This window comes from Hemicordylus capensis, chromosome 2, assembly GCF_027244095.1.
Source record: "Hemicordylus capensis ecotype Gifberg chromosome 2, rHemCap1.1.pri, whole genome shotgun sequence".
NCBI classification, from domain to species: domain Eukaryota; kingdom Metazoa; phylum Chordata; class Lepidosauria; order Squamata; family Cordylidae; genus Hemicordylus; species Hemicordylus capensis.
In genome coordinates, this window is record NC_069658.1 from 267,566,579 (window position 1) to 267,578,649 (window position 12,071).

A 12,071-nucleotide genomic window follows, 5' to 3' on the forward strand; every position below is an offset into this window, starting at 1 on the left:
GCTGGTTTAAGATTAATAGCTTGACTCCCTAAGTATAAACTTTGCTTGATCCATACACCTTCTTGTTGAACTTCTATATCCAGGACACGTTGCTTAACTAACTTCCTGGCTTGCTCAATTCCTACAATATGCAAATCCTCTACGGAGAGGCCAAAAAAAGAAAATTTAGTCAACACAGCTCGTTTCCAGCTCAAATTAAAACCATCATTCATAGCCAAAGAGGCTAAACCCGCCAGTCCAAAACTCAATTTTAATCAAAATTGAAAAATACGGCACCAGTATAAGGATTCCAGCCTAATAAGCCCAACTTCTCTTCTGATGACAGCATTCAGAGCGCAACATGGTACCTGCAAAATTAGCATTTATTAATTCTGCCAGTATAAAATCATTACCTGTGGCTTTGCCATGTTTCAGCTGGTCTATTAACTGCTTGGTCTCAGTAACCGATACCAGGGGCCAGCGCTGATCATATACAACAGATTTAGTGAAGAGGTATCAATATAAAAATTTCCATATAATGAATGAAAATAAGACTCGTATGTCCCTACCAGTATACAGCAAGCCAACCGGGACAACCTGGCATCAGGGTGCCCTGCAGTAATTCACCAAAAGGAAGAGGAGTCATTTAATGACTTCAATCAGATGCTGCCAGGTTAAAGCCAAAGCGGTCCTTTTCTTCTTTTTCAAGAGAGTTTTATACCTCATCATTTCTATCATTGTTCAACTAGAGCTGGATGTGGGTTCTGTTTTTTTAGTGAATGTAGGAATCAGTTAATACTTTTTAGCAGCCACACAATCTTGATCAAACCATTTCTTAGAAGGAAGGATGTGCCATACCGATTTTGTGTTTATAACAAACACCTGGAGCCTCTGAATGAGCACTTCATATAATTTCATTACATTTTTGGCTAGATAAGTTGGATCTATAAAGCTCTCTAAAATAGCGGTACGTGAAAAGTTACCATCGTCAGAATTGTACCATTTGGCAGCTGTCGCACTTATCCGGCCATCCCATCTGACCCTAGGGACCTGTATCATCCAATAAATCAGGTTGATGCTTATGTGGCCGCTTCAGGGAACGAACTGGGAGGAGGCAGAAGAAAGACAAAGGTAGATGGTCATTTTCAGGTCTTACTATAATTTCAAAGTGGGAAATCATGCGAGTAAGATTGTGAGAAGTCATCAAATAATCTATAGTTGAAAGTTTCTGGCATGACCAAAATAAATATTGACCCAGGAGGTCACCCTGGGCACTACCATTCAGAATAGACAGATCTTGCCTATTTGCCATTTGGGTGCAAGTGAAAGTAAGAACTTGAGACAGTGCCGGTTACATAGCTCTCAAACCCATTATTTTAGTGTATTTTAAAAAAAATGTTAGATTTATATACTGCCTTTCATTAAAAACAATCCCAAGGCGGTTTACAAAAGTTAAAACACATAATAAAAATGAGTTAAAAGTATATACAGGTGAAACTCGGAAAATTAGAATATCATGCAAAAGTCCATTAATTTCAGTAATGCAAATTAAAAGGTGAAACTGATATATGAGACAGACGCATTACATGCAAAGCGAGATAAGTCAAGCCTTAATTTGTTATAATTGTGATGATCATGGCATACAGCTCATGAAAACCCCAAATCCACAATCTCAGAAAATTAGAATATTACATGGAACCAAGAAGACAAGGATTGAAGAATAGAACAATATCGGACGTCTGAAAAGTATAAGCATGCATATGTATTCAGTACTTGGTTTGGGCCCCTTTTGCAGCAATTACTGCCTCAATGCGGCGTGGCATGGATGCTATCAGCCTGTGGCACTGATGAGGTATTATGGAAGACCAGGATGCTTCATTAGCGGCCTTCAGCAATTCTGCATTGTTTGGTCTCATGTCTCTCATCCTTCTCTTGGCAATGCCCCATAGATTCTCTATGGGGTCAGGTCAGGCAAGTTTGCTGGCTAATCAAGCACAGTACACTGTATACTTTTCAGAGGTCCGATATTGTTCTATTCTTCAATCCTTGTCTTCTTGGTTCCATGTAATATTCTAATTTTCTGCAACAGAGAAGGCCCTGTCCTGGGTGCATGACAACAGAGCCTCCCTCACTGTCGGCACCCGGAGCAGAGCCTCCTCAGATGATCTCATCAAGCGGGCAGAAACCCTTAGGAGCAGGCGGTCCCTCAGGTATCTCAGGCCCAAATAGTTAAGGGCTTTAAAGAGCAAAACCAGCACCTTGAATTGGACCCGGAAACACACTGGTAACCAGTGAAGCTCTTTCAAAATAGGTGTGATGTGATCACACTGGGCAGCTCTAGATAGAACCCTAGTTGTCACATTTTGTACGAGCGACAATTTCTGGATATTCTTCAAGGGCAGTAGTCCAGCCGTGACGTGACTAAATTTACAGATTTAGTTAGAATTGGGATTTCTGTACACTTTGAAGTGGACATAAGGTTTCCTTGGTAATATTCTTTATTGATCCTTGCTTTTAAAGGATGGCTAGGGTTCTGGGGAGCAAGAGAGTGACTTCAAAGAAATGCCAGTGTTACATTTAATTTTGCTTCTGATTCTTGCACTATCAGCAGTCTGGGAGGGATACAATTACTGAAGGGCTCCTAGCAGCTTGTTTGCACACACCCTACCCCCACCAGGAGCAGAGAGAGCTATACTGGCTCTTTGCTGAATAACATGTTGTTGGGGGCTGTGCCTTTGGCTGTGCACTGGTTTCCTATTCTGATTTGCCAGTTTTAGCAGTTGCTCACTTGCCTCTTTTTAATCTGGGACTGTTTCTGCAAGTCAATCATATGTCTAAAAATGTCTGGTGGGAAAGGTTACTATATTAACTTACTATTATGCAGGAAGAGAGAAATAGCTGCTTCTAAGATGTTGCAGACCCCTGCCATATTTTTTGTTTGCTTAGAAAGCTGCCACTTTGGTGTGTTGAAGGCTCTGGTTTTTCTTCTCCTTCAGACAAGAGATCTGAAAACTTCTCCCTTTTGCCATTTTGTTCTGTAGTTCTTCCATTGCATACAAGCTTTATAACAGTATTGCTTAACATTAGCTTTGGCAGCCCTGATCAAATTGCAGCCTCCTCTTTCCTATTTGAATTCTTCTAGTGCAGGGCTTGATACATCCCAGGTGCCAGGGAGCTGTGGTGCCTAGACTAGAACATTCAGTGGGAGTTATTTAATAACATCTTTATTTGTCCCCGGCAGCCCTGTTTCTGTTCCAAGTGTGTTAATTGTAAAAGGGTAAAGAAAAGCCCCCCACCCCTCATGTCCATCACTAAGCCTTTGTCCATTGACTGGCTCCTAGATCCAAAGAAAACTGATCAAGGTATGTTCCTTAGTGCACACACATGCTGTAAATCTATCCACACCAGCTGGTTTTCCCTCATGTGGAGCTCCAAACGTGTTTAGAATCCTGCGTGAGGAATAGCCACTTTGTGTGCAAAGGAGCAGGCAGTTTGGAGCGAGGCAAGGATTATGCACCCTCTACTATCACTTCTCTGATGTAAATCCCCCCCTTGCCAGTAGCTCATTCTGAAGAAATGGGGGCATATTGATGCTTTCAGTTACAGAAATGTACGTGCAAGATTTGCTTGGCCAAGAAACTTACTTAAGAAACATCTTCTTCTAAGACTTAGATGGCATGCTGGAAAGCCTGGGTGGGTAAAAAGGCCTTGGCCTTGATCCAGCCAAGTGGTGCAGACAGTAAAATAGCCCTGATTTTTGCAGGATTTATGAGCAGTTTTAACCTTCAGTTGAACTCATGGTGGCTACAGCTGCCTTGCTTTTTCAGTGGCTGCAGCTGCCTTACTGTGGCCTTGACTCTTTGATCACTGAAAATAAATGCAAGAACATCTGAAGCAAATTTATTTATTAATTAAATTTCATTGTTAAAATCATCCCACTGCTAGGTTTGGAGGTGATAAGTAGCCAGGAAAATTTTGCAAAGAGAGCCGTGTAGTGCATTGTAGCAGTTTAGATGATTATTTTAAAATATAACTTAAAGTATGTTTCTCTATTCCAAAATGGTTATTTCAGAGTTGCAACTGTGTGTATTGGGAAGTGGGTATGGCTGTCAGTATGTTGAATATTTATATTTATTGATTTTATTGATTTTATTACATTTCTAGATCTCTCCATCCAAAGACTCTGGGTGGTGCTCAACAAGTTTAAAAAACAAAAACAAACACCATTTAAAACACACTGCTTAAAATAATATAATTTTTTAAAAAACCAATTCAGAAGCATTTAAACCAGTTTAAAATACTGAAAAACAATTTATACAATTTGCATACTGATAATACCCTGCACCAAATCTCCTGATGACCTCGCCCAGTGGTTTCATGTAGATGTTAAAAAGCATTGGTGACAGAATGGAGCCCTGAGTGACTCCATATAATAGAGACCAACCGTCACCAAGCTCCACCATCTGGAATCTGCCTTGAGAGATAAGAGCGGAACCACTACAAAGCAGTGCCTCCTATCCCCAACAAACCCAGGCAATCCAGAAGAATACCATGGTCAATGGTACTGAACCGCTGAATGGTACCGAGAGTTCCAAAAGAACCTGCAGAGTCATACTCGCTCGGTTGATTCCCTGGTAAAAGTCATCTAAACCCTGTAGCCTGCTCTAAAGCCAGTTAGAAATGTGTCTAGATAATCAGTTTCCTCCAAAACTGCCTGGAGCTGGTTAGCCACCACTCTTTCCATTACTTTGCCCAACCATGGGAGATTGGAGACTAGGCTATGACAATCCATCACTGAGGGATCTAGGGAAAGCTTCTTAAGAACTGGTCTAATCATTGCCTCCTTCAATCAAGGAGGCATCCTATCCTCTCTCAGCAATGAGTTACTGATATTAACTAGGTCATCTCCAACAATCTCCCTGCTAGACAGAAGCAGCCATGTCGGGCAAGGATCCAGAGAACAAGTGTAGGCCGCCCCACCCCAAGCAGCTTGTCCACATCCTCGGGCATCACAGATTGAAACTGATCCAATCTAATGCTGCAAGAGAGATTGCTGGACACCAACTTAATAGACTCTGCAAAAACAGTGGAGTCCAAGTTGGCCCGAATACAGGAGATTTTATTCACAAAGAACCCATTGAAAGCGTCACAACAGCACATAGTCTGTGGGGACTGATTAGAAATGGAAGGAGCCTGATCAAACTTCTCACAACCTGGGACAACTTGGCTGAGTGCAAACCTGCAGAAGCAATGCGCGCAGACCAGAATTGGGTTTTTTTTTGCTGCACTCACCGCTTCTGCATAAACGTTCAAATGGGCTCTACAGGTGAAACTCGGAAAATTAGAATGTCGTGCAAAAGTCCATTAATTTCAGTAATGCAAATTAAAAGGTGAAACTGATATATGAGACAGACGCATTACATGCAAAGCGAGATAAGTCAAGCCTTAATTTGTTATAATTGTGATGATCATGGCGTACAGCTCATGAAAACCCCAAATCCACAATCTCAGAAAATTAGAATATTACATGGAACCAAGAAGACAAGGATTGAAGAATAGAACAATATCGGACGTCTGAAAAGTATAAGCATGCATATGTATTCAGTACTTGGTTTGGGCCCCTTTTGCAGCAATTACTGCCTCAATGCGGCGTGGCATGGATGCTATCAGCCTGTGGCACTGATGAGGTATTGTGGAAGACCAAGATGCTTCATTAGCGGCCTTCAGCAATTCTGCATTGTTTGGTCTCATGTCTCTCATCCTTCTCTTGGCAATGCCCCATAGATTCTCTATGGGGTCAGGTCAGGCGAGTTTGCTGGCCAGTCAAGCACAGTACACTGTATACTTTTCAGAGGTCCGATATTGTTCTATTCTTCAATCCTTGTCTTCTTGGTTCCATGTAATATTCTAATTTTCTGAGATTGTGGATTTGGGGTTTTCATGAGCTGTACACCATGATCATCACAATTATAACAAATTAAGGCTTGACTTATCTCGCTTTGCATGTAATGCGTCTGTCTCATATATCAGTTTCACCTTTTAATTTGCATTACTGAAATTAATGGACTTTTGCATGATATTCTAATTTTCCGAGTTTCACCTGTATGCTGTTTCCTGTCAGATTCGAACAGAGTTGTCCTCTAGTTGCTTTCCAGTTGCCTACCCAGCTGCTTCAGCTCCCGCAACTCCTCAGTATACCAAGGGGCCATTTTAGAAGCAGGCTGGAAGGCACTCTTAGGAGCTGTCATGTCTACTGCCCTGGTGAGTTCCCTATTCCAGGTTCCTACCAGGGCATTTACAGACTCACAGACAGCACCAACATTAGAATCCTCCAAGGCTTTCTGGAATCCTACTGAGTCCAGCAGCCATCTCTGGTGGTTCATCTTAATAGGTCCTCTCCTCCTGCAGGACTCGGTTGTGACTGTGAAACCAACCTTAACCAGGTAGTGGTTAAGGTTGCTGTGGGGAGATGTTCTGTTTTTCTATTCAATTTCTATACTGCCTTTCCAAAAATGGCTCAGGGTAGTTTAGAAATAATAAACAAATAAGATGGATCCCTGTCCCCAAAGGGCTCACAATCTAAAAAGAAACCTAAGATAGACACCAGCAACAGTCACTGGAAGTACTGTGCTGGGGGTGGATAGGGCCAGTTGCTCTCCCCCTGCTAAATAAAGAGAATCACTACATTAAAAGCTGCCTCTTTGCCAAGTTATCAGGGATTCTGAGGGAGAAAGTATTAAGAGAGTTTCCTAGTGGGTATTTGGAATAGAAGGAGTCTGTCAAGATAAGGGTAGCACAGGCAGGCCTTAAAATTTAGGAGCTAGCTTTTTCAGCCTACAGGATTTGCCTGGATTTCCTTCCAGCCATGATTTGCGGCTTATACATAATGTGCAGCAGTGAAGCTTTTTATTTTGCAGCTTAGTCTAGAGGCAAAATATCAATGGGAGAAGTGTTGCACACAAACCTAGATTCTGCCCAATCTTGATGCATTGCTTCTATTTCTAATAAATAACTTTGTCCAAAAAAGCTGGGCCATAGGTAGAAAGAGCGAGTGAGCTGAAGTACTCCTCATTACTGGTAAGAATCCAGGCACAATATAGATCTATGCAGTCTAAAAAAAACCCCACAACCCTGTACAATTTCTCAATGGTAGTTACAGTAGTTCGTTCGTTCATTCATTCATTCAGTACATTTCTATACAGCCCCATACAAAAAAGTCCCTGGGTGGTTCACAGTCTAAAAACCATTAAAACATTAACACAATTAAAACAAGTTAAAAGTACAGAAAACTCTAAAACCCAAACCTTTAAAACTATAAAGATTTTCATTCTAAGTAAATTTTAAGAAGGATACTCCTTCACAGGTCAGCTGTCCCCCACGGTCTTCCAGTCAGGTTAATACAGGTCCACACAAGGACAGCTGGGTGTACTTCTGAAATTAAAAGGGGATGAAGCACTGAGAACAGGGAAGATTTCTAACCAAGTCAGTGCAGGAGTGTCTCCCTTCTCCATCTTGTTTCCCTGCATGCTGCAGCAACCTTTTCTCTGCCAGCATTTTATGCATTATCTGTTTGGGGTGCCACTGCTGAGTAGAGAAGAGGCAAGAAAGCAGGCAGGGAAGCCTGAAGGAAAGGAGGAAGTTACTGCCCTTGTCCCAAGCAGATGGTCCCTCTGCTGGTTGGATGGATCCTGAGCAAGGACTGGGCTGCACTGGATGCCTGAGGCAGGGGAGAACATGGAAGCTTTGGGCAGCACCAAGCATGGCCTGTTTCAAATCTACAACTTGGGTGCCTCACTTGCCTCATCCTGTGTGCCTCACTCTGGTGCATCTCAGACGAAGGGTAACAGTGGTGGCAGCAGCAACTGCTGCCTGAGTATTCTGCCTTGCTCATTCTATCCCTCCTCAACACCTGCTGCGCTTCTGTCCTCCACACTGCCACTGCTTATCTGAGCCAGGCAATGGGCAGATTTGAGCAAGAGAAGAAGGGAGCAACCCCACCTTGCTTGCTCCCTTCTGTTTTTGCCAGTGCCCCTCCATCACCTGCCTGAGCCCAGGAGTTGGACAGACATAAGCAGGAGGAGGAGGAGGGAACGTGTTGTGGCTGTCCATTGCCTGGCTCAAGTGCCATGATGAAATTTCTAGGCGCCACTGATGCCTAGGTTTTGTTGAGCCGTTTGGAAAAATGTAGGTGGATAAGTGAATGAAAAGATATTCCTAGCTGTAAGCATGTATCGCCTGCTATGGTGTGCAGTTGAAGAGAGTTTAAGTGAAAAGAAATACAAAAATAAGAAACAAGTTTACAAAATTATTTTGAGTAATCCTTAACTTCAAAGCTTTTGGAAAGACCCCTTGTATGAGCACAACTCTTTCAGTCAGTGAGTGGTGCAATGCAGCATCAAATGTTTGAATGCCAAAAAGAATGAAGACTTGCAGTAATGCAAGAAATGGAAACATATGAAGTCTCACATTCTTAGAAATTCCAACAAGCCTTTGTATCTGAGCTTATTAAACTTTTTGTGTGTGTTACAGCTCCTGTTATCAACAGATTCAACAGAAGAGTATCAGGTAAGACTATGCTTGCTATTTTCATTCAAGTCAAAACAAACTTGGATTAAAAAACCTTTTACATCATAATGCTTTGTTAATTTCCATATTCTTCTTGTGTTGGCAAATGTTTTGCAAGCTTTAAAATGATGGTAACTTTTTAAATATGGTATCTTAAAAAAAAAGTTGGTTAAATAATTTTGTCATCATACACTCTTACTACCGCTTTATTATACATCTGGTGCTGAGGTGCCATAATATTCCATGTTGGTATTGGTTTGTAATGTCTTGGTTCTGTTTAGCTTCTCTTGTAATGAGGTGGTTTGTGTTTGTGTGTTCACAAATCAGATAGGATTTGTGACGCCTAGGATTGTTAGACCCCTTTTACTGCCTGCATTGGTGGTTTGAGATGGTATATAAATGTAATAATAAAATAATCATGGTTTTTATATGATGATGCTTTGCCTGCCAAAGGTGCTACGCAGCCCCTGCTAATTGGTCAGACATTGCTAATTTGTCAGAGATAAAATCACCTTTAAAAGTGGATGCCAGGTCTGTAACCTAGAACCTTCTGCATGCAAGGTGTGTGCTTGAGCACTGAGCTACACGCCTTCCTTTCAAACAGGCTGCTTTACCTATTGTCATAATTTAGAACACAATAGATAGAAGAAGCTGCAGAATTAAGAGCAGCATGTTTATAGAGGGAGCACAGAGTTTCTTCAAGATATCAAGTTACTATTTTAATGGGAGTTGACTGAAACAAATATGAACTGAAAACAAAAGGTTGTACTGAGGGGTCTGCAAATTGAGGATTAACTTATTAGCCAGACACTATCTGTGGTCATTACCAACCTCTTCCCTCAAATCCTTTCTGGCACACAGGCAGAGGGATTAGAAGAGAAGCAGGTCTTCTCTCATTGCCCTGGGGTGTTAAGAGAATAAGCGCCCTCATTTACTGCTCAGAAGAGATTCTTGCTGTTCCTTATCTTAAAAACAGCATTGGGAATGAGAGGTCTGGAGAGGAGACCTGTGTAGTGTTTCATGGGAAGAGAGCTGGCCTTGTGGTAGCAAGCATGACTTGTCCCCTTAAGCTAAGCAGGATCCGCCCTGGTTGCATATGAAAGGAGACTAGAAATGTGAGCTCTGTAAGATATTCCCCTTAGGGGATGGAGCCGCTCTGGGAAGAGTATCTAGGCTCCAAGTTCCTTCCCTGGCATCTCCAAGATAGGGCCGAGAGAGACTCCTGCCTGCAGCCTTGGAGAAGCTGTTGCCAGTCTGTGTAGACAATACTGAGCGAGATGGACCAAGGGTCTGACTCAATATATGGCAGCTTCCTATGTTCCTATGTTCTTGCTACCAGTGAGTTGGCCAGTGGATTTGTGTATGCCTAGTTGCACTATATCCCTGATGTGCAGATGTTGCCTGAGCCTGTGGCTAACCCCGAGGACAAAACAAAAGTTAGCAACAAAGACAGGAGTGCCTGCTCTAACTTGGCTCTGTCTTCATGTGCAATTCTCTCCCCTCCCCCCCCAATTCTTGTGGGTTTCTTTGTTGGGGAGGGCACTAGTCCCACTTCCTTTTCATCTAGTCTTAAAATGTCAAGAGTTAAGGTTAAACAGGGCTCTTCAGTTTTGTTTAAATGTTGCAGAGTGGGTTAAGATTTGTTTGTTCTGTTAAGTCTTAGTGTGGTTACCTGAATCTCCAGAGTGTCCCTATAAAGCTGGGGAATTGTAAGGAAACTTCCTTACGCCCACCTGCATGGCAGTACTGGATAACACCAAGAGATTAACTGTGTTGATCTCCTTGGCCTTCAGAAACAGAACAGCATTACCCGACTGTTGAGGAAGCCACAAAGTTTCAGGATTTTCTGGGATGGATGTGTGAATACCACCAAGAAGGGTATAGGCAGCAGACAAGGAGACAGATGACCTAAGACACGAGTCATAGTTTTAGCCTGTTAGAGATTGAACGTGAGCCGTGTATGGTATAATTAACATCACTTCAAATGAAAGACCTGTCTATTGGCTAAAACGTTTCCTTTATTTGAATGACTAGTGAAATAAGAATAGCAAATTGTTATTGGTCCTGCACCTACATTTTCGGATAACTGGAGGTTATTTTGCACATGTTGGAAAAATATGGATGCACTTTTGGGTATTGTACCACAGTCCAAAGACAAAAGTGTATTAGAATTACAGTAACCTGAAGAAAGAGGAGAAACCAGGCCAGAACAGAACAAATGACAACTAGAAAAAGCTACTGCTAGAGCTGCACCCTGAGGGCTAACTTTATGCAGCCAAATTAAACTTCAGTGCAGGAAGGGCTGTGCTAGAAGTTGGTGAAATGGTCAACTTTCCCCATGAGGCATCAGCACTGTTCCCTCTAAGGTGTGTGCATGTGCATGCCACTTTCCATGCCCCCGTGCAGCAGTTTCTGGTGGGTGTGCAGTCTCTGCTACGCCTGCCAGTGCTGCCTAACTGCCCAGCACCCCGTTCCCACCCTCCACCCCCCTGGCTGGGAAGTATTGCTGCACTGTCCCCTTCTCCCAGGCTGAGTCGCTGCTACACCGCTGCCGCCGTCACCTCCCTCCCTGACCGGGCCTTCTCCAGTTCCGGCTGCAGATCTTGCAAGATCTGCAGACAGAGGACGACGGGAGGTGGCAGCGGTTCCCTTTTGGTGGTTCCCCTGGCAGGGGGGAAAACACGCTCCTTATTTCCTCCAGCATCCATCTGTTGCAGGAGCATCGAAAATGGAAAACTGCAACTGCCGATTTCCTTTAGGCAGATTGTCATTTGCCAGTGCTTTGTACCCTGGTATGTGGTGGGAGCTGCTTATTAGCTCACGTTATGTCCCTGAGCCTAGTCCAAAATAGTGACTAGTGGACTGGCTCCATATTGATGACAGTCCTGTTTCTTTAGATCCAGTGTGGTAGAAGTTGTTTTGGACCTCTGTTTAAATTTGGTTAATGACTTCCTTCTTAGGACCATGATTCTGCTTGTTTATCAAGGAAGTACCTGTTACTTTGTGGATTATATATATCCAGGAGAATTACAAGTCTGAATGTAAAAAAAGACAAATACTGTAATCAGATCTGGACTTTTGGTAGATGCTTGGTGGGAAGAGGGGGAAAGGGGAAAAAGTTTTGGCGCACAAGTTATTAAATGGAGTGTGTGTGTGAGAGAGTTATGTGTGCACCCTGCCTTGATGCTGCCACCCAGGACAAAACTCTTTCCGCTCACTGATTGTAAAAATTAGAGGGAACACTGGGCATCAGTTGGTAACAGTGTACCTTCAGTTGCCCATCTTTTGCTGGAAAAACACAATACAAATTATTTCCATTTTCGCTTAGTGCTATTAATTGACTGATAAAATAATTTACATAGGTTGGTTTACAGTTGAGTACAGAAGGCCCCCTCTTTTTGTGGGGGCTCCGTTCTGGGAAACTCCTGTGAACTGTGAATCTGTGATATTTGAGTGCTTAAGTTAACAAAAAACAAAAACAAGATTAGGTTCGGCACTCAGGCAGTGCAAGTGGCCGGGACTAGGGG

At 42.7% G+C, this 12,071-nt stretch overlaps 1 protein-coding gene across 2 annotated transcripts in view; it reads left to right on the top strand.

The window, feature by feature from the left end:
• Positions 1 to 12,071, top strand: part of PRKAR2A (protein kinase cAMP-dependent type II regulatory subunit alpha) — a 171,262-nt gene that overhangs the window by 52,823 nt on the left and 106,368 nt on the right. Inside the window, exon 2 of one of the 2 annotated variants that reach the window (XM_053297416.1) lies at positions 8,509 to 8,544. The exons of the other annotated variant lie outside the window; for it this stretch is intronic. Within the exon in view, the coding sequence (XP_053153391.1) occupies positions 8,509 to 8,544 (36 nt within the window). The remainder of the gene's footprint in view (positions 1 to 8,508; positions 8,545 to 12,071) is intronic. 2 annotated transcript variants of the gene reach the window in all.